The sequence below is a fragment of the Natrix helvetica genome (genome assembly GCF_964273705.1).
Source record: "Natrix helvetica genome assembly, chromosome: 7".
Lineage (NCBI taxonomy): Eukaryota > Metazoa > Chordata > Lepidosauria > Squamata > Natricidae > Natrix > Natrix helvetica.
The window spans coordinates 49,461,655-49,485,138 of NC_138558.1; the positions used below are offsets into that span (position 1 = coordinate 49,461,655).

At 38.4% G+C, this 23,484-nt stretch overlaps 1 protein-coding gene across 4 annotated transcripts in view; it reads left to right on the forward strand.

Moving 5' to 3' along the window:
• Positions 1 to 23,484, forward strand: part of GPM6A (glycoprotein M6A) — a 218,045-nt gene that overhangs the window by 180,939 nt on the left and 13,622 nt on the right. For all 4 annotated transcript variants that reach the window (XM_081960134.1, XM_081960132.1, XM_081960131.1 and 1 more), the window contains 2 exons: positions 2,847 to 3,039; positions 8,730 to 8,886. In XM_081960134.1, the coding sequence (XP_081816260.1) occupies positions 2,847 to 3,039; positions 8,730 to 8,886 (350 nt within the window). The remainder of the gene's footprint in view (positions 1 to 2,846; positions 3,040 to 8,729; positions 8,887 to 23,484) is intronic.

The window sequence follows — 23,484 nt, forward strand, 5'->3', positions numbered from 1 at the left end:
AGCCGTGCTGGGGGAGATGCCATCTGTAGAACATCTTATAAAGATTTTCTTTATACGCCGTAGCCAATGTTAGTTTCTGATTAAGTATCCAAAGTTTTTCCCACTGAGACAATTCCACATTGTAACCGAAATTTTTCGCCCAGGCAACCATGGTTTCTTTGACATGTTCCTCCTCTAGCTTATATTCCAACAAGAATCTATACAGTACTTTGATCAGTCTGTTTTCTGTCTGTATCAAAAGTTTATCTATAGTATTTGGTATAATATTTGAATGAGAATTTTTTTGGGGGGGGGGCTGGAGGGAGGGGAGGGGGCATAGTATCTGTATGTGATTTATACTGTATGTTTGGGGGGTTAAAAGGGGGAAAATTTGTCTGTATAAAACTTTTTCAATAAAAAAAATATTACATATAGAATGAAAATAAAATGTATGAAATAATGTAAATGCACAAATATATGAAATCATAGTTATAAAAGATTAAATATAAGTTATACAAAATGACATAAATGTAGTAAAAACTGCTATACATAGAACATATAGAATATTATGTATAGAATGAAAAAAGTGTATGAAAATGTAAATGCACAAATATATGAAGTCATAGTTATAAAAGATTTATTGGTATAGATAAAACAGACACAACAGATAGGTAAAAAAATGTAATGTGTTGCAAAGATGTGAAGTTTGTACAAACAAAATAAAATTTATAAAAAATAAAAAATAAAAGTTTAAAGTCCCTTCGGGGAGAGGGGGCGGTCTAGAAGTTTAATAAATAAATAAATTAAATTAATTAATATTGTGTAGTCTTTGGCAATACCTTCGTTCTTCCTATTCTGTGCATACCTTGATTGTTTAAGACCACCATTCTACTTGTACTCCTAGTGATGTCAGTTCTAATCTAGTTTTGAGCTCCCCCTGTCTGTTCAATAACTCTTTATATGTGACGATATTTTCCATATTGATTAAATTTGGGTGCATGTATGCTTCCATCGTAGATAGCCAAATAGGTATTTTGGTATAGTGGTCATGTTTAATTTTGTTCCATATTAGTAACAGAGATTGTCTGATGTAATGTCTACTAAAATATTTGTGTGCAGATCCTTTTTCATACCAGAGGAAGGCATGCCAGTTAGGCAGACAATTTTTGATCACATCCCACTCACCCACTCTCATCTTTTTATAAAGGTAGTGGGAGGAATGTACTGATTTTTTTAAAAAAGAAGGACAATAGTTAATATAAGGGCATGTGCATTATCTCAGGTCAGGATATATAGTGCATTTTAAAATGCACTTATGTTCTTTATTTTCAACTAACATCACAAACTTCTTTATGTTGCATTATGGTTGTAATTCAATATGAATCATATTATTTCTCCTAATACCTTGAGTAGTATAAGCATTCCAAATAAAATTCTACAAGCAGATTATACTTTAAGCAAGTAGGTATTTACTGAGCAATAAATCTTTAGAAAAAGTGATTCCTTGAATAACAGTATGTAAATTCAACATTAATTATGATTGTATAGTATAAATATATTATACTGAAGTAAATCACAATTTCAAACATTGTCTGTTATTCAATACAAATTCAACACCAGAAATAATGTCCAATGCATACATTCTCATCAACTAAGCTCTTGGCCCATAAGATACCTCAGCTGATTAATTATACATTCAGGGAACTGTCTGTGATAACCTCTTCAGCATATTCATACTTTATAGAGCTTTTGAGATTATATCTTCCTGACTTTCCAGCCACCATGAACAGGAATTTTATGAACAGCTATTCATTGTTTCTGGTGATCACTTACCTTTAATAAACATCTTGTGACAATTTAAAATGCTGGTGGTTTGAAATAATCTTTTTTAAGATTCCTTATGGTGCCATCAGGGGGCACATCCATTAATTTTTAATACATTGCAAATGGCATGCTAGTGTCTACTATAAGAACATTTTTTCCAATTGAATGGAATGTTGGAAAACTATGAAAGGGAAATCTGTCATCTGGATATCACTTTAAAAAGTGAACACAATGGGATAAAATTGGTCATCAACAAAGAAAACAAAGTGCACAATGTATCTTTATGGTTTGGTTTGGTTTGGTTTGGTTTGGTTTATTTGGATTTATATGCCGCCCTTCTCCCAAAGGACTCAGGGCGGCGTACAACATTAAAAAACACACATCCCAAAAGTTAAAAAAGATTAAATCCATATCCAAAAAAAAAAAACCCCAAACCGAATTTTAAAAAAAACAATACAATTAAAATAAGTTAAAATTAACAGGCCAGGCCGGCTTGCTGGAAAAGCCAACTTTTTAGGGCGCGTCGAAAGGACCAGAGGTCAGGGATTATGCGAAGCTCCGGGGCAGCTCATTCCAGAGTGAAGGCGCTCCCACAGAGAAGGCTCTCCCCCTGGGGGTCACCAGCCGACACTGCCTGGCCGACGGCACCCTGAGGAGGCCAACTCTGTGGGATCGTACTGGACGGTGGAAGATGCAGTAAGATATTCACATAAAATATTCACATAGATATTCCCAGAACACACATAGACACAAACAATACTGCAACATGAAAGCAAAGCAGAAACAGATTCAGAATGTTTCTTTATTTTCTTCAGAAAATATTGGTGTCGCTTATCGTCAAGGATGGAAAACCATTCCACAAGCCATGCAGTTTTCCAATTTTTGGTGGGGGGAGGGGGAGATCTGGTTTCACACAAGCTATTTCAGGTGACCTAGGCATAACATCTATCTAGGCTTAAAAGAAATACCAGAAGTAAAGAAAAAAAACTTGTTTTGAGGCAGCAGAATGTTGTCATTTATTAAGTACACTCTTCTCTCCCCAGGTTGTTTTGAATGCTGTATCAAGTGCTTGGGGGGCATTCCCTATGCCTCTCTGATTGCCACCATCTTGCTGTATGCTGGGGTTGCTCTCTTTTGTGGGTGTGGACATGAAGCACTCTCAGGAACGGTCAACATTCTGCAAACCTATTTTGAGATGGCAAGAGCTGCTGGAGACACTCTTGATGTTTTCACAATGTAAGTCTCTGCCTAGTCTTTTATTACATTGTTTACATACTGCTGTAAGAATAAATGTAATGACTAGACTCTCCACTTCCTCCACTATCTGTTGAGAAAGCAAGTTAATTGTAATATCTTACACTCTGTCAAATAGAAGGAGTATCAAACACTTCTCTCTACATAATTGTTTCTTTTAATGGCTTTTTCAGTCTGAAAAACAGATGCATGCAGTAGGATTGGTAGTGGTTTAAATTTAAAGACAAAATGCACTTGTGGAAGGATACTCACAATAAATGTATTTGCCACTCTCCCTATTTAAAGTGCGATGTGGGGTCAAACCATTAGAATAATAATAAGCTTGATTGGCCTTCAACTTTCCCAAAGTCTATAAGTACCATGAATTACGTAATATTCTCTCACCTGCTTATCCATATATGTACTCGTCACTATTTCCAACAATTCTTTGTCAGTAGTCAAATGTATACATACACTGTATTCATCATCAATCTTCATTGACCAGTCTCAGGCCCACTTCATTCTTAACAGTAGAAGAATGATAACTCATCTGTTGCTTGCCAACTTAATAAAATGATGGTTGGCCCCTCTCCAATTGCTGGCATTTTTCCACTGTTCTTTGGAGCATGAGACTCCTTCTACAATTGCTTAAAGAATCTGTTTAAGCACATAATGAGTAGTACAATAGGTTACATGAGCAATGTATAAATAACTCAGTTATCAGTGATACATTATATTCATCGTTAAAATATAAAAGATCATCATTCACGGTTTCTCATTTCTTCTGTTGCTTTTCCTAAGAAAGATTTAAGCTTTAATACAACCAAGTGAGAGGATATATAAATTTAAACTGATTTGTGCAACATTGGTTGGCTATTTGTACACAATGGAATTCATTTTACAAATGCAAAATAAAATGGCTAAAAAGGACAAAAAACATTTTTGTTGTCCAAAACTTCATTTGAAGGCCCTAAATATTTTTCATAGTATTGTATTGTATATCATTCTGAGTGAGTGAGTGAGAATTAGGATTAATTAATCAGGACTAATTTACAAAAAAATGCCCACAAACTGTTTTCCTCTGTTCTACATGATGATATGTGATCTGACCTGTTGCCTCATTGTTTTCTGCCTCCCCAGATATCAAATATTATTTAATATTTTGTAATAATTTTGCAAAAACCTTGCTGCAGATTAAAATTGCTTGAATCACTTTCATTAGTAAATCATAAATAATTAATCAAATCCTCTGGCAGAAATTTTTAGCTGATAGAGCTTCATAAACGCTAAAGGATTCATATTGTAGAAGACTAGGAACAAAAACGACTTGTTTCAGGCTCAATGCTAAAGCACATGAAATACATTCAATATTATAGTTATGGCAAGTTCATAAATTAGCAGCATAAATATACAACAAAGGCAGGCTGTGCTTCCTCTGCTTCTTTTCTTTTCTTCTTACCAACCCATGGGCAGAGATAGAGGTTTTGGCAATTCTCCATACCATGGTCTTTATATGTTGATTGATCTAATAAGTATAAGCTGCTGTTTCATTCAAGGAATCTGAAATCCTCACGACCCCATTGTAGGCTACTGAGCTACATGTTAATTAGTTAACTGTACTACTAGATTCAAAATAAAGTGATGGGCATAAATTCATTTGAACTATTCTGTAAGATCCTGTGGTCACATGACTGCAATTTCTGAAGGCTTTCTTTTTTTGGCCCATTCACACTTAAAACCACGATTCCTTTCAGGAGTATGGTGATTTGCTTAATGAGTATTGGAAAAAATGTTGTAAGACTGGATCCAGTCCTGTGGGTTCCTTAACTTACCACTGTAACAACTTATGACTGGAAATTCAGTCCAATTGTAGTCATACGTTAAGAACTACCTGTATGTCTTGTATGTGTATGTAGATAGATGATATAGATAGATAGATAGATAGATAGATAGATAGATAGATAGATAGATAGATGGATGGATGGATGGATGGATGGATGGATGGATGGATGGATGGATGGACGGATGGATTTGGATTTGGATTTGGATTTGGATTTGGATTTGGATTTGGGTTAGTTTAGTTTAGTTTAGTTTAGTTTCCGTCTATAACTGCAGGGGAATAGACACAGGGGAATGTTTGTATAATTATAGACTTGTATTATGTTCCTTTCCTTCTTTAATCAGCAATGTGCATTACCGCAGTTCCTTCAAAGTGTGATAAACCAGCTTAGCTGTGTTTGGGGATTCTTTCTGCCAAGGGCACACTTGAGGTCTCCTCTATTCCAGGACAGTTAAGGTGACCAAGGCAAAAGGAATAGTCATTAACCATGGCACTTCTTGAGTGACTAAGAACGAGTCACTCAACCTGTTATGAGATAAAATTAAGAGGAAGCAATGCTATGAATGCAAACTGATGGTGTTAAAGGAACAGAAAGGTAAAAATCTAAGTAAGAAAAACAGTATTATCATCCACTTTGATGCCACCATTGGACACTGTAAAATTACAATTGGGAAGGGGAATATTATTCCTCACTACCTATATGCACAGCAGGACTGTTAATATTTTAAAAATGCAAATGAAAATAGGTTAACTACATCTTCAGTGAAATATATTGCTTAGCTCTCAGGCTGATGCCTCCATTATTCTAACCCTGGTTACCTCTTTCTTATACTTCACAAAGTAGGAAGCTGTAGTTAATCAATTGTGTTCTTATTCCATATTAATAGTTAGCAATCAACAGTTACCTAGTTAGTGTATGCATCTGTGGTTCTTTCTCGTATAAGGCACCTGCTTCTTTCTTTAGAATATTTTACATTGTCACCCACCATAAGGCAGCTTTCCTAGAAAATTATCTAATTTCATGCTGTCTGATTCATTATTTTTCTATCCCTATGATTTAAAAGCAAAACAAAATCCTAACTCTAAGCTTATAAAATATTAATAATGACAGGATCCCTCAGCCTTTAATCCTCCTTTAGAGCATAATCAAGCCAAATGGCTCAGTACTGATGTGGGGAAAATACACTGTTCCTTTGAATGAATAATCTTGAGAGCTGTGGAAGTGGCAATTTAAAAATAATTAGCCCCACTAAGAAATATATCCTTTTATTCTGAATTGTATTTATTCAGTTGTTTATTCAATAAAAGCAAAATAAAATTATTAAAGATTGTATCCTGTAATGCTCTTTACTTGGACAAATCTGTTTAAATATAGATACAGGTTGTGCTGCAGAATTGCAAAATAAAATCCTTGAACATATCTTGATTATATACAAGTCTCAAGAGAGACATGAACATAAACTATGTCACAGACAGAGCTTGAAAAATGTTTTCATTATGCTTACCATCCATTAGCATTTCAAGTCATGGATTTCCGAGGTCAATATCGTTGCTTATTTTTCTTTGACACATACTTAAGCAAAACTGAAATATGAGTTCATAGGAGTAGTAGTAATTGCGTGAATTTGGACTATGAAAAGAGTCCCTGCCTTTTTTAGCATTAATTTTAATAGAACAACTTTTATTAAGAGTCAGAAATATGTTCGTGATCAGGGTTAACCGTCCCATTAACTAAAACAAGAGACATCCCTTAGGCAGCAGATGCTTTGAAGCTGTGGAAAACCTTATTTCAATTTTTCCCTTCCATAAGCAGGATCCTGGGATAGGAATAGTTATCATGAAAAACTGTATCATAATATCACGATGCAAGCCCAACTCCTTACATTCTTACGTGAGACAACTGAACAAAAATCACAACTTCATTACACAAAGTTCATTACACAAAGTTCAATCCTTTTCCACAAAGTTCATTGCACCTCCTATGGGTGCTCAATATTGAAAACTTCTGCAATATTGAAAATGACAGCTTGGATTTCCAAGATTAAGAAGGTTTGCTGGAGACATCTAGTTAACATTTGTGGAAAAGGATTGAGAGTTAAAATTGGGAAAGCAGATAAGAAATCAAACTGTTATCATTCCAATTCTCCTCTTAAAATAAACATTGAAAGGTCTGAAACATTATGCAGTGTAATTCCTAAAATTCTGAAAGTATGTACAAAGGCTGCCACATGTAAACCCTGTGTGGTCTAGTCTTTTTAAAAATCACAATCATTACTAGAAATATGATAAAAGAACTCATCTTATTTACATCTGCTCCTAAATCATCCAAATATTGTTGTGTAATACTATTTCTGCAAGGACAATGGTTAATCAATTAGTTTTATAATACATAAAACAAGGGATGCAGTAAATCATAATGTAAGCGGACCTATGAAATAAATAGATTTAAAAAAATTAAAATCTCCTTCAAGTTTAGTGTAGGTTTCTGAGTAGGGTCATATCTTGTTCAGACCTGATGTAATAAATATAGGATAAATGAGTGAGGTTATGGAAAGAGTGACAATTTCTAATAGAAGTAGAATAGGCAATTTTTGTGGATTTTTCCCAGAATCCCCAATCTTTTCATCAAGATTGTTCAGGAAAGTTATAAAACCACTTGCATCTTTGTAGCAATGATTTAAAGAGATGAAACTGAAATAATTGTCCTCCCCCCCCATTTAGTCTGTTTAATTTTTTTCATTACTAAAAGTCCTTCTATTCTAAAATCTTGCCTGACTTACTGTGCATTATGACATTGTATATATAGGAGATGACCAGGCTGAGCCTGAGGGAGGGATTAAGCACATCATCAGTCTCAAGTCCATCGTTACCACAAGAAGCTAAATCCAGCCCACCTTGAATTCTGTTGACCCTTATCTACCAGCAATTTGCTTTGACTGTTAGTAGTTCGATTCTTATAGAGAGCTTTAGCAAGTACTAAACCTGTATGCATTTGAGACACCTTTGCTCTGTACTTAGCTCACATAAAATTTGGCTTTCCTCAATCTATTGTCCTCCAGATTGATAAAACCACATTTCCAGAATGGTTATATCAACATGAGCATCATGTTGAAGCAGACTGCAGTAAAACTTAGTTTTGGTGAATAACTGCTAGATATAACTGCTAGATGATAGATAGATAGATAGATAGATAGATAGATAGATAGATAGATAGATAGATAGATAGATAGATAGATAGATAGATAGATAGATAGATAGAGATAGATGATAGATAGATAGATATAGATAGATGATAGATAGATATAGATACATCATAGATAGATGATAGATAGATAGATAGATAGATAGATAGATAGATAGATAGATAGATAGATAGTTAGATAGATAGATAGATAGATAGATAGATAGATAGATGATAGATGTATAGATAGAATGATCAAACAACAAGGATTGCCTTAATTGTCCATGTTCTATAAATCTGCCTCATTCTTCCAACAGGTGTTGATTGTGCTTTGCTGACAATAATAATTAATATCCAGTTGTATGATTATTTTGAAAGAATGTCATGTTTCTCTGAATAAACTCTGATATTATGTCAGTTCTGTTTTGTTGATATATGTCATTGCTATGTGTGTGTATGTGTGTGTATTTGGTGTTTTATGGACTCAATCCCATTCTTTAGCATAAATGTCTTAATAGTTCCTCATATTCTGCTATTCATAAGTGAAAACTTATAAATGAAGTATTGTTATGATAAAATTGGTATAAACTAGAGAAATGTATTTTTAAAAATAAATTCAAATCGTTTGCATATCATTCAAGCCTTATTAACATTGAATTCTATTAATTGCAGGATTGACATTTTCAAATATGTGATCTACGGAGTAGCAGCTGCCTTCTTTGTTTATGGTATTTTGTTAATGGTGGAAGGATTTTTTACAACTGGTGCCATCAAGGACCTCTATGGAGATTTCAAAATCACCACTTGTGGCAGATGTGTCAGTGCCTGGGTATGTTAGTATGACATTCTTGATTACATAGCTGTCATAATATGCTAACTTCAGCAGGATCAATGTGCTTTAATTTAATCCAAAATTAGACACTGTCTATAGACTCCAAGTATCTCTCAGAATGCATGTCTACTAAAATAGACTCATAGTTAAGATTTAATAAAAATTTCAAGTTATAATCAACAGTTTTTGAAATTGTGATAATATTTTTATTCATTATCATAAACATTTATTTGTCACTAGCACATTATTTTATTACAGAAGAAATTTTACACATTTGATACCTTTAACTATATATAGTGGTTCTTTTTTTATCCAATCTTGGGGCTTGTTGGCTAGAAAATCCAATCTGTTCAATATGAACAGGCAGTTCTTATTTGAATTGCCTTGACCACAAACTTAGCAATTTTACTCATAATGTATACCTTACAGTGCAGGATGGAATAGGAAGATGTATGATTCGTGTCCCAGTCGGTTGTTCTTTCAAATAGGGATGTCAAATATCTAAGCCTAAAAGAGACAGCCAAACAAAATATAAGAAATATCTTCAATGATTAGGGCACCACATATACACATCCTCTCATGATATGCCAGGTGATGAGACTGCCCATATTTGGCATGGAATCCTACAACTTAAGTGTGGTACTTGAATAGGCCCTTCTTAAGAATTGTGTCAAACTCATTGGTAGGTATTTTTTTACTTGGAAAATAGTTTTGTTCTCTGTCAGTCAATTTAAAGACTTATTTTTTGCTAATAACTCGCTATCTGTTTGAGTACGATATCTAGGACTCTGCTTAAAACTGTCCTTTTGAGGGTTGCTAAGACTAAATACTGGGTGGAAAACCCATGCTGTGAAGTAACTTTACTAAACTGGCTTATCCAGGAGGTGGATTGAACCATGCTTATCCATTCTACTAAGCATATTTTGAGTAGCCGATCAGAGTCCATTTAATAAATATATGTAAGACTAATGCAAGATGCTCTCTTTAATTAAATAATAAAAAATAACCACAGTGTGGGTCTTATAGTAATTATACTATCTGGGGGGACAAAAAAACATCAGATTTCATATGTTCTCTTTGGGGATATATATTAACTGAGGAAGATACTGTATTTACAATACATTTATAATAATTTATATCTAAATTTGACAAGCATGGGAATGTGGGCTTTAATTTTAAAACTAAAGTATTTTAACTGGTTCCATTTTTGGTATGAATACCACATGAATTCAGTTGGCGTATAAAAACATTATGTCAGTCTTTGAAATTTAATCTGATAAGAAAGACATGTTTTTATCATGCAATTTGTGTACCTCATGTAAGTTTCCTGAGATATTTTATTTTTCATTCCATATTCAGAAAATGTATCAACAAATATATTCTACTTTATCTTTACTTTAGTTCATGTTTTTGGTTCTTATCTTTGATTTTCAATTTCTCAAAAAGTTTAGAATTGAGTAATTGTTTAACAGAATCCTTTCATTATTCATAGTGTCTGTTTCAGAAAAAAGTGAGGTTTACGGTTGCTATTTTTAATAGCATTTGGTGACAACCTAGTTTTGCAATAAATTGATTTTACCGCCAAATTGATTATTGATTTTTGTAATAAATTTGCATACCTTATTAATCATTAATGTGATAGCAATGTTGCCATTAAAACTCTGTTCTATAATCTGCAAGCATCTTCCTTTGAGCTACTCACACCAATGTAATAATCTGAAGCATTTCGGGACTTGGTACTTCATGAATTTTCTTATCCTATATATGTACATCTCTGCACATTCAGCAAAGTACAGATACATTTTCCTGCAACTATTAATTCCCTTAAGAGAGACGGCTGATCTAGAAACAGGAAATAGAAATAAATAAAAAAATAAGTTATATATTTGTCCTGAATCTTATATTTTTAACTTCACTGACGGACATAACTGATTCTAGAATAATTAATTTTCTGTTAAATTGAATTTTCTGACTTGAACTTTCTAAAATGATTTCTTTCTTTCTTTTTCTGATCAGAAGCATTCACAGTTGTAGAATTTTTGCAAGTATATGAGTATTAAATCCTTGGAAAATTATGATTTTTTTTTAAAAAAACCAGCAGCTACCTAAATAAATATCAGATAACCTTTGCAGCTTGATGGCCTGGCTAGGAGGAGAGGGTAACCAGCTGCGTGATAGGTGGGCCAGCATGCATATGTGTGTGTGTGCAGTACAATTCACATGCGCAGTGGGCTGGCGTGCAGAGACATGTACACTCAGCTCAACTTCAAGTCGAGTTAGGCGTGCATGCACATGCATGCTGGCCTGCCGCTCATATGAATTGAGCTGCAGGCGTACACGTTGTATAAAAAAAGAGTAAGGGTAGCCTTCAAGAATGGTAAGTACAATGTATTTATTTATTTATTTATTTATTTCTTAGATTTTTAGACCGCCCCTCTCCCAAAAAGGGACTCGGGGCGGTGTACAGTCAATACAATAAAACCAGTTAAATACATTTAAGCTACATTTAAGATACATTTGGAGGGGGAGATAGGCTGTACTAAGAAATAAATAATTCTAATCCTAAATACATCACAATTAAAACCCCAAACCCTAAAATAAAATAAATCCCTGGGAGGTAAAACTAAGAAAGTGCCAGGCCAGCTGATTGAAACAGGTGAGTCTTTAACTTTTGCCGGAAGGAACGGAGGTTGGTGGTAGTTCGAATGTCTGGGGGGAGGTCATTCCAGAGGGTTGGGCCCATCACAGAGAAGGATCTACTCCTAGGTGTCGCCCGCTGGCATTGCCTAGCAGACGGCACCAGGAGGAGCCCCTCCCTGTGTGAGCGGATAGGTCGCAGGGACGTATGTGGAAGGATGCGATCCTGCAGATAACTAGGTCCTCTGCCATGGAGCGCTTTAAAGATGGTGATCAATACCTTGAAACGCACCCGAAAGGCCACAGGTAGCCAGTGCAGCTCGCGCAGGAGAGGTGTTACGTGGGAGTAACGTGTACTTCCCATAATAACCCGCGCGGCTGCGTTCTGAACTAGCTGCAGTCTCCGGATGCGTCCCAAGGGAAGCCCCATGTAGAGGGCATTGCAGTAGTCCAGGCGAGACGTCACCAGCGCATGAGTGACCGTGCGCAGGGCACTCCGGTCCAGTAGGGGGCGCAATTGGCGCACCAGGCGAACCTGGTGGAACGCCCCCCTTGCCACGGCTGCCACATGGTCCTCCATTGACAGCCAGGCATCAAGGAGGACGCCCAAATTGCGCGCCCGCTCCACAGGGGACAATTGTTCGCCCCCTATGGCCAGCGATGGAGTCAGCTGGCTGAACCGAGGTGCCGGTAACCACAGCCACTCGGTCTTGGAGGGGTTGAGTTTGAGTCTGTTGTCCCCCATCCAGACCCCGACGGCTTCCAAACACCGGGACATCACTTCGACAGCCTCGTTGGGGTGGTTTGGGGTTGAAATATACAGCTGAGTATCATCAGCGTAAAGATGGTACTCAACCCCAAAACCACGGATGATCTCACCCAGCGGCTTCACATATGCGTTGAACAGGAGAGACGAGAGGACCGACCCCTGTGGCACCCCACAAGTGAGTGGCCTCAGGGACGACCTCTGCCCCCCTGTCAACACACATTGCTTCCGGTCGGAGAGGTAGGAGCCGAACCACCGCAAAACGGTGCCTCCGACTCCCATCCCCTCCAACCGGCGCAATAGGATACCATGGTCGTAATAATAGTAGAATTATAATAACGCCACAGATAATCTGTATATAAATCTGCAGATATTTTTTTTTAAAACCAAGTAAAAATGAAAACAAAGGACAAAAAATAGAAAATGAATAGGAAGAGTATATGGACCTAATTGCTTTTTGAAAAATGATGATATCTCTAATTCCAACTGCATGGCTCCATAATTTCAGGTGAGGTTTGTCTCTTGGTTTCATCATGATATATTCTTCACCTCCAGATAGCTAATCGGTGATTTATAATCAGTGATTTATATTAACCATGAGCACTGTCAAGCTGGAATAATGCCATGAAATGCAGAATCCAAGCAAATATTTCATATGTAGGTAAAAAATGGTGTTGCCATTTTTGTAATGCATAAATTTCACTTTTTTCTCTAAAGACTGAAAGGATACAAGGTAAATAAAATAAAAACATTGGCATCTTTCTGGTAAAAGAGAGGGAAAAGCAGTGCTTTGATTACATAATGTATATTATAGAGATAAAAACTGACAACATTGTACCTTAGAACATTGTACCTTAGAGCAAACTCAAGGCCCAGGGTTGGATCCAGCCCACGGGGTGCTTAGATTTGGCCATGGTGCCACCCTGGAAACAGCGAAGGACTGGCCCGTGGTGCCCCTGCCAATGAAAACGGAGCTTGGGAGGGCCGTTTTCTCTGGCAGAGCACCAAGGCCACCACAGGTGCCCCTGAAAGGAGTGATTGTGAAATGGCCACACCCACTCTGGCCACGCCCACTCCATCCCCCCCAAGGTAAAACACAGCCCTGATGCGGCCCTCAATGAAATCGAGTTTAACACCCCTGCCTTAGAGTATTCAGCAAAATTTGAAAAAAAATAGTTTTAAGTTCATATCAACAACCATACACTTTCCACATTTAAATATCTTTAGAAGCGCTGCTTTGTTGTGTTTAATATTATTTTATCATATGATTAGGATAAAATAATATTAAACACTTCTGTTTAATACATAATTCTTCTGCAATATGTAGTTTGAGAGATTTGGAATATCCTAAATATAGCAGACAATTTTAAAAATAATTTTATTTTAAGATGCCCATATTCCTTATTTACATTATTTTTTAAAAAATAATGAAAATACTCTCTAAAGTTCTTTTCCATTTTGGAATTTTAATCTACTTTTGCATGGATAATGCCTCAGCCTGATGGATGATCTCCACTAGATTGTGTTTTAGTGTGACCATCCACAATTGATAGCTCTGCATAATTCATCAGCTTTTGATAACACTGACCACGATATCATCTTCAAACAACTAAAGAAAACAAGGGTGCCCCCATTTTAAATACTATCATTAGAAAATCTAAGGATTGTTTACTCAGTTCTCTAGGAATGCTCCTCCTTATCTCCTGTATTAATATAATATTCATATGAAGCCACTGAGTGAAAGATCATGTGCAGGGTTAGAACTACTGCATTGTACAGACTATAAGATGCACCAGAGTATAAGACACACCAAGATTTTGAAGAGGTAAATTTAGAAAAACAGTTTTGCACTCTGCAGGCCTCCCAAACCCTCTGCATGCCTAGTTTTTTTTTGTGAAAAACAAGGCATACAGAGAGTTCGGGAAACCTGCAAAGGGCTCCTGGGGATGGGGTGGTGCTGGCAAAAATGGGCCCAATTTTTGCAAAAAACCCAGGGCATGCATAGGCTTTGGGAGGCTTGTAGAGTGCTCTTGGGGACATGGGGGGGGGGAGCAAAAACAAGCCAAACAATGAAAACAAAGGGGGCGGTCTATAAGTGTGAATAATAATGGCCTGTTTTTTGTTCGTTTTTCCCCGCTCCAGCCCTCAGCAGCAGCTTGCAGGCCTCCTAAACCCTCTGCATGTCAATTTTTGTGAAAAACTGGATGCACGGGGGTGGTGGTGGTGGTGGTTCTGGAAGCCAAAAATGTTGTATTCATTGTATAAGACGCACCCAAATTGCCCCCTTTTTTGGAGGGAAAAAAGGTGCATCTTATATTCTGAAAAATATGGTAATTGTCACGAATGCAGAAATTGAAATTGAAGATTTGGGGGGATTAAGAGCATATGGATGAACAGAGCTGTATTTTTCTTGAAGGATGTGGTCCACACTTAGGCTGACTATTGGATCCAGAATTTATTCTGGGTAGCCATATGAAACCGAAGTGAAGAGAATCTTATAACTGACTGCATTAGATTGGCCTGGATGAAGAGTATTGGTTGACAACACTTCATAATTTGCCTCAATGAATAATTAACTGTACATCATTGTGAAGCTTATTTAAAGCAATTACCCTTCCAATGTACAAACACCAAATCTTCCTGTTTTGGTAAGTGCTGAAAGATAATGTCGTGAAGAGAGCATTGCCTTGCAAGTGCGTTGTCTTTCAGCTTTACCAACTGCATTCACCAAGGTCAAATCAACTTTGACAGGTGCTTCAGGAAATGTCTGAGGTAAGTATTTTCACGAGAGTCTGAATTTTTCAGCTTTGGCAAGTGCTTCTGGTAAAAGTTGAAAGAAGAGTGTCTCTCTTGAAAAAAAAATCAAAAGAATTATCTGACAGTGTTGGAGACTTCTGGCATGGACAAATGCTGTTAGAGAAAAATGTTTAGAAGAATGTGATGTTTTCCAAATGTTTCTCAGCCCTTTTTACTTTTAGAGCAGTATTATCCTTGTACAGGAGCCTAGTCCTATTCCAGTCCTGAAGAAGTTGTTGAAATAGTTACGTTTTTAACAGATATTGCTTATCTGTTAACAGGTAGAACACATTGTATGTCAGGGGTGTCCAAACTTGGCAACTTTAAGACTTGTGGACTGGCTGGGGAATTCTGGGAGTTGAAGTCCACAAGTCTTAAAGTTGCCAAGTTTGGACACCCCTGTTGTATGTAGATGACTTTGTTTACTCAGATTGAATCAGGGTATTTTTTTCAGCAAGTGATTTATTCCATCACCCTAATGAATGCTTAACAGTAGAATAAATATACAGCACTATCATAAGCCCTGCTGTTTGCATAATAATGGCAGCTAAATCACATGCATTCTTTATGTCACTTCATTCATGTTCTTTCTTAAGGGATCTAATTAAATTACTAAAGAGCAATTTGTTTCTCTGGTTCATTATGCTAATGAAACAGTTGTTGCTCTGAATGTTTTCATTCATGTTTAGTTGGCTTGCTGTCATCTTACCTGTGTACATAATATTTTATTGTTGTAAGATCCTGACCTTGGACAGTGGTCAGATTTTTCACTGGCATTTTAGCATTAGTATTCATATTAGTATTAGTAATGAGAAATTATTATTGGTAATAGCAGGAGAAAAATCTCAAATGAATGTGTTACCTATTAATATTGTTTTTTTTAACATCTGTGCTTTTAGCCTTTGTAAGGCATGTTAGTTCTGAGGCAAGAATATTAAACATAAAGTCCTGTGTCTTATTTATTGTATTGCTTATTACATAAGATACTTATGGAATTATTATTTTTTCTTCCATTCAGTTATGTCCAATTCTTGGAGACTGCTTGGACAGAACCCTACAGTTTTATTAGAAAAGTTTTTTCAGAAGTGGTTTGCTATTGCCTTCTTCCTAAGGCTGAGAGAATGTGATTGGCCCAAGGTTACCCAGCTAGTTATGCTCCTAAGACCGGACTTGAACTTTGTATCCTGTTTCTAGCCTGATGCCTTAACCACTACACCAATGTAGTTTAAATCATATTTTTGAATTATAATGATAACAATTTTTATATTACCATGTAGAATTCAGAAAGCAAAAATTTAAAGTTTAAATGTTTCATAGCTCAGACAGAAGACATAGTAGATCATGGGCAGAAAAAAAAGTAAGTTGTAAAAAAAAGGGTGTCAGGCATACCTCCTTCAATATCCAAGAAAGAAAAACCTCAACTCCATGTTAATAGAGATAAAGTACTTCTACTAGATATGAAGTGAAAGCAGCTAAAAGGAAAGCAAGATCTAAGCCAGAAAGGCGGGAACATATACATATCAAACGTTTACCCAGCACCCTCCCCCCAATTCCCCAACCCAGTGTCCAATCTGCAATTCCCTAAGGCATCTTTAAACAGCCTCATTAAATTGGTATGTGAGACGGTTGTCCTTGACCAAGTCCAAACATCAGCCACCAGCATGCACAGAATATGGTGAGAACAATATTATTGCCTTCCCCAATACCATGCCCCCCCCCCGTTCCTATGGCAGCCGATAGTAAGCAAGTGTAGCAAGCAGCCGTAAGCAAGTAGCCAAAATAGAGCTTCACATCCTGCCCTCCTTCAGAAAGCGATATCATCCCTGCAGGAAAAGAGAGAGGAAAAACAATACAAAATAACAATATAGCATATACATCTATTATAAAATCAAGGCTTATCAGGATAACTGGTGTAGAACTTCCGCAAACATCTGGGATCTCTAACATGAGATTTGTCAACCCATTCAGCCTGGGAAGGGGGAAAATATTTCCAGGAGACCAAATACTGAATGCGACCCCTATGTTTTCTGGGGTCCAAGATTTCTTTAACTTCAAAATGTTGCTCTCCCTCAATAAGAAGAGGGACCCGAGGTGAAGGTTGAGGCGGACGAAAGGAAGAAGTATGCTCTGGTTTCAACAGGTTCACATGAAACACAGGATAAATTCTCCTAAGGTTTTTTGGCAGGTCCAACTTCACCGATACCGGATTTATGATTTTTACAATGCGGAACAGACCTACGTACTTCGGCCCCAACTTCTTTGGCTTTTGGGTGGTTTGCAAAAACTTGATGGACAAAAACACTCTATCACCAACTTGGTACTCTTTCGGCTTAACCCTTCACTTATCTGCTTGTCGTTTGTGAGCCTGGTGCACCGCATCTAACGTTTTGCGGATCATGGGCCAAAACTGCCGAAGTTGATCACTCCATTCAGACAAAGACAAAATTTGCGGTTTCTCCTGAGGCAGTTCAGGAATTGGCACAAAGTCCTGACCAAACACAACTTTAAAAGAGGTCATGCCAATACTGCTGTGTACTGAATTATTGTACGCCACCTCTGCGTGTGGTAACAGTTCAGCCCAATTATCCTGTTGATAATTGATGAAACATTGGAGGTACTTCTCCAAAACTAAGTTAGTCCGTTCACAAGCCCCATTAGTCTGAGGATGGTGAGCGGAGCTTAGCCCCTGGGCGGAGCCAATCAATTTCAGGAACTCTCTCCAAAAGAGGGAGGTGAATTGGATCCCCCTGTCCGAAATAATGCATTCAGGCACTCCATGCAACGTATATACATGTGAAATAAACAATTTAGCCAACGACTTCACTGATGGGATCTTGGAACACGGCACAAAATGAACCTGTTTGGAAAACATGGGTGATAACCCAAATAACGGTATTCCCCAGACTTTCTGGTAACTTGACAATAAAGTCCATTGATATCTCTTTCCATGGGTCCCCCAGACAGGCAACACTTTGGAGGAGAGCCTGGGGCTTCCCCAGTGGTCTTTTTGCGGTCGGACAGATGGGACAACTGGTTATGTAGCAGTCAATGTCTTTTTTCAATGAAGGCCACCAAAATTTCCTCTTAATCAGATGCAAAGTCTTTACAAATCCAAAATGGCCCGGCATTCTCGAATCGTGGGCCCGTTGAAGTACGACAGGTTTTAGGTCAGCCGGAACATACAGTTTAGCTCCTACCCCATGCCAGTCCATCTTTCATGGTGCATTCATCAGAATGTTCCTTTTAACCAGTCATCAGATTCAAGGTCATCTTTGAGTTTGTTCATTAAGTCCATAGTTACATCCAAGTCTACTGGGCCTTGGCTGCTAGTAATCATTGGGGCAGCAATATTTCTAGCTGGGATGACTGGATGAACCATGCTCATTTTAGAGCTGTTATACTGGGGAAGCATGGACAAGGCATCAGCCATAAAGTTCTTCTCCCCGGGATGTATTTCAGGGTAAAATTGAACCGGTTGAAGTGTTGTGCCCAACGCACTTGTTTAGGTGACAGTTTTCATGAGGTCTTCAATGCTTCTACATTTTTATGATCAGTTCATACTTTAAAAGGGTGTTTCACCCCCTCCAGGAAATGTCGCCATGTCATCAAAGCCCATCTAACAGCAAAAGCGTCCTTCTCCCATATGGCCAATCTCCTTTCTGTCTCTGTAAGCTTATGTGAGGTGTAAGTACACGGTTGCAATTTACCATCAGCGTTTGTTTGAAGTAATACCACCCCCATTGCCACATCACTGGCATCAGCTTGTACCACGAATGGCGCATCCATATCGGGTGTTTCAAAACGCGCTCTGCTACAAAGAGTCGCTTCAATTTCTCAAAAGCGGCTTGACACTCCATAGTCCAGTTCAAAGGTTTCCCCTGCCTAGGTTTTGCTTCTCCTTTATATTTTAGAAGATTTGTAATGGGCAGAGCGATGTTAGCGAATGAAGAAATAAATTGACGATAAAATTTTGCAAATCCCAGAAAACTTTGCAATTGCTTGCGAGGAGGTGCCCAATCAGTAACAGCCTGGACTTTTGCCAGGTCAATCTTGATGCCTTTGTGGGAGATACAGTACCCCAGGTAATCGATCTTCTCCTGATAAAATTCGCATTTAGACAATTTTGCATAAAGTTCAGCAGCTCGGAGTTTCTTGAGGACTGAGCAGACCAAAGTCACATGTTCCTCATGTGTTTCCGTGTAGATAAGGATGTTGTTGAGATAGACTAACACACCCTTCTACATGCAAAACTTCATTTATTAATTGCAGGAAAACTGCCTGCGCCCCCTGCAGACCAAACGGGAGTACCCTGAACTGGAAGCATCCCAAAGGGCAGTTGAAATCAGTTTTCCACTCATCCCCTTCTTTGATTCTGACTCTGTAGTCGGCCTCCCTTAGGTCCAACTTGGTAAAAATCTTATCCTTCCCCAAGTGGGCTAACATACCCTTCATGAGTGGCAGGGGGTATACATTTTCCACGTAAATTCCATTAAGGTTTTTTTAATTCACACATAAACGAAAGGAGCCATCTTTCTTTTCTCTGAACAATACAGGTGCAGCCACTCGTGGGCTAGCTTGGTGTATGAAACCCTTTTTTAAGTTTTTTCAATGAACTTTCATAATTCCTCCATTTCACGTGGGGTCATCGAGTGTATGTGGGGCTTAGGGAGTTTCTCCCCTGGGATGATTTCAATGCTGCAATCAGTGGGTCGGTGGGGGGGGGTTGTTTGTCAGAGGCCTTTTCACTGAAAACCTCATTGAGGTCCCAAAGAATATTGGGATTGGATTTTCTCTTCTCCTTTAATCTTTTCCTGCACTGCAGCAGTTAGGTTCGTTTCGGCATTGGCTATGTGGGCCATCCTCCCCTTCCCCTCAGGGGGTTTTGTGGAACGAATGCGCAACCACCCTTTCCTTCAATTCACTTAAGTGTTCCATTTCCATAGCCACGGTAATCCCAGTATGAGGTGCCGATCCATCCCAGGTGCCATGATGAAACTCAAGGTTTCTTGGTGATCCCCCATCCACATTTCTATTGGTTCAGTTACAAAATGGGCAGGGCCACTCCCAGCGATTGACCCATCCAACTGGCAAAAGGCAATGGGCACTTTCAAAGTCCTCAGTCTTAAACCCATTTTCTCTACCACCTCCGGGCTGATTACATATCGGGTGCATCCAGAGTCTAAAAGGGCCAGCAGCTCCCCCTGGGCTCCAGTTGATGGCACTTTTAATTCTACTGGGATGGTCATGGGGCCCGATTGGGCACCGAGTGGTCATCATCTGAATCATTTTCACTTTCTCCCATGGAAGAGGAGGAAGGACATCAGCACCTTCCACTGCAGGGCAGTTTCACAGCATCTCCCTAGCTGCCAGGCAGGTTTCTCCCCACCAGCCAGGGTCAGCATATGCACAAACAGCTCACAAAACTCCTGTGTGTACTCAACCTCAGGCCTCCCCTCATGGGTTAAGGGTTTCATCCTGCTTTTCGCCTTTTGATTTAGGAGGGGATCATCAAAACATTTCCTCAGGCAGTCATAAACTTCTTGTAATCCCTCAGCAAGAGGAAATCATCATTACGCAAGGCTAACATCCAGGCAGCCGCTTTGCTTCCCAAAGCCATAGTAACACTTTTCACTTTGGCAACTTCTGATGAGAAAACTTCCCCATGTATGCATGTAATCCCAAACTTGCAGTAAAAAAAAACCTCAGTTCTTTGGGATTTCCTCTGTAATTCACTTCAAGTGGAGGAATCTGAGACATTTGGTGCCTTCGAACTGCTGCTGTTGTGGCTGGGGCCCTTCCCTCTTGCCCAGCTCTGGGAGCTGTTCCCAGGGATGTTTCAGGGCTAACCAGGTCTTCTGCTCCCCCCTCCACCTGCTCGGCTAATCCACTCTTCCTTTCAGTGAGACTTATGTGGGCATGCTGTCGTCCCCAAGTCTCCTGAAGAAGGTGTAAAGCATGGGTCATCATGAGATCCTCTCTTTCCACTGCCTCCATTCATCTTCTGGTTTTCGGCTGATTGTGACCCTTGCTATTCTCTTCTCCTGCTTGTTGCAGGGGTTAGACATTTGGGTGCTCCTCCCCATGGAAGCTTTTAACTCTGGGATGGGTGCAAAGTCAGATCTTGCTTAATGTCAGGCATGCCTCTTTCAATATCCAAGAAAGAAAAACCTCAACTCCATGTTAATAGAGATAAAGTACTTTTACTAGATATGAAGTGAAAGCAGCTAAAAGAAAAGCAAGATCTGAGCCAGAAAGGCAGGAACATATACATATCAAACGTTTACCCAGCACCCTCCCCCCAATTCCCCAACCCAGTGTCCAATCTGAAACTCCCTAAGGTGTCATGTGGGGTGCATCTTCAAACAGCCTCATCAAGTTGGTATGTGAGACGGTTGTCCTTGACCAAGATCAAACATCAGCCACCAGCATGCGCAGAAGATGGTGAGAACAAGACTCCTCCAGTACAATATTATTGCCTTCCCCAATACCATGTCCCCCCCCCATTCCTATGGCAGCCGATAGTAAGCAAGCGTAGCAAAGCAGCCGTAAGCAAGTAACCAAAACAGAGACTAACAATTGACCGGTAACCCCAAATATCATGCATATGGCTTGACAGAGCTTTAATGTCAGGTAATGTTTAGATATTGGATTAGAACTTGGTAGACTCAAATTTATGGCATGATATAAACCTTACTGGGTCATCACCTCTAACTTTAGATAACTTTATACAATCCTTTTTTTTTTTAGTTTTTAACATTAGTTTGCTAAAAAAATTAATAATTATATTTAAAAAAGAAAAAAATAAACAATTATGTAACCGCTATATTATGGAATGTGTGCTTTCTCACTTAGCAATGTTGAGTACTATTGATCATGACACCCTTTTGGATTGGCTTAGAAGGTTGGGAGTGGTAGTCACAATTTTGTAGTAGTTCTCCTCTAATGTTAGTTTCACTTGTAGCAGGGAGAGCTCTAGCCTAAACTCTTTCTCCATGGATCACTTCAGGGTCTGACTCCTTTCCATTCCTGTTAATCTATTTAAATAGATGTTAATATATTTGGAAATTCTGGGTGATGCTATCTATCAGCATCCAGTAGAAATCACCATATCCTAACATCAGTATGCTGAGGATCTCCAATTCTACATCTCTTTCCTGGGCTCAACAAATGATGTGTTTTATTTATGTTCTGTATTCTCAGATTCTAAAATGAGTTCTGGTTTCCACCTACCTTTTGCAATGAAAGTGTCTAAATTTGGCAGAGATGCCTTATTTATTTGCATTATGCTATAGTGTCATGGAACTCTTAAACAGGAATGATGTAAGAAGGCTAAGACAAAAAATTCAATCTTTTTTTAATGAGAAGTTCCTTTACTTTTTTTTACTTTAATTAGGTTCCCAAAGCAGTATTAAAGGCAATATTAAATCCTGATGAAAGTAATCTGTATCACATGTCACATGTATCACAAGTTTAGGGTAATTTTAAGTAATTGTTATTTTTCTGTTAATCCTTCCCTGAAGCCAGTAGGAAAAGCAGTATCCTACTAGAATAGCATACAGGATCTCTACCTACTACTGTATATTCATCTATTAAAGGAGTGATTGCCTGGGCTATGTAAACAACTTTATTAGCCAGGATAGAGAATGTAATGATGTGTATGTTTTATGCTATATTCCAAGTTCAATTGTTATGCCTAGCTCTTTAAGAAGGTTAGGAAACAGTTAACTTTTTAATGACATCATCTGGGGCAGAAGGTAGTTTTAAGATGGCTGCTGATGAATAAAGGCAAGCCTCTAGTTCAAGCTCCTTGCTGGTCTGCCTTTATTTTATGCCTTTATTTTTAATCATCACATGGTACCAGGAGTGGGGTGAGAAGAGTCATGGCAGCAAACAGCAACACAAAGAACATCCCTTCCCTGGATTTGGAGTCAGGGAACATATCTGAAAACTGGTCAAAGTGGTGGGAGCTGATAGAGCTTGTGTTTGCAGGACCTGATGCAGACAAATGGACTAATCAGCAGAAAGCAGCACACTTTCGAATATGTGTGGGAGAGAAAGGACGCGATGTTTGCAGAGCCTGACAAGCAAGGGGGGAGATCACTGCAGAGGATAAAAAGAAAACAGAGGTATTGTTTGCAAAGTTTGAAGCATACTGCAACCCAGGAAAAACTCCACAGTGCAGAGAAAACTGTTTTATGACAGAAACCCTTGGGGAAGTGAATCTGTGGGTGAATGAGTGACCCAGCTGCGCTTGCTTGCCAAAGACTGTGCTTACATCAGACCATATTCTGATGGGCAGTAAGTTTAAGGAAGTTCAGGAAAAACTGCTGCAGGAAGAAGACTTAAATCTTGAGAAAGCCGTAAGGATTGCCAGAGCATATGAAATATCAAGAAAG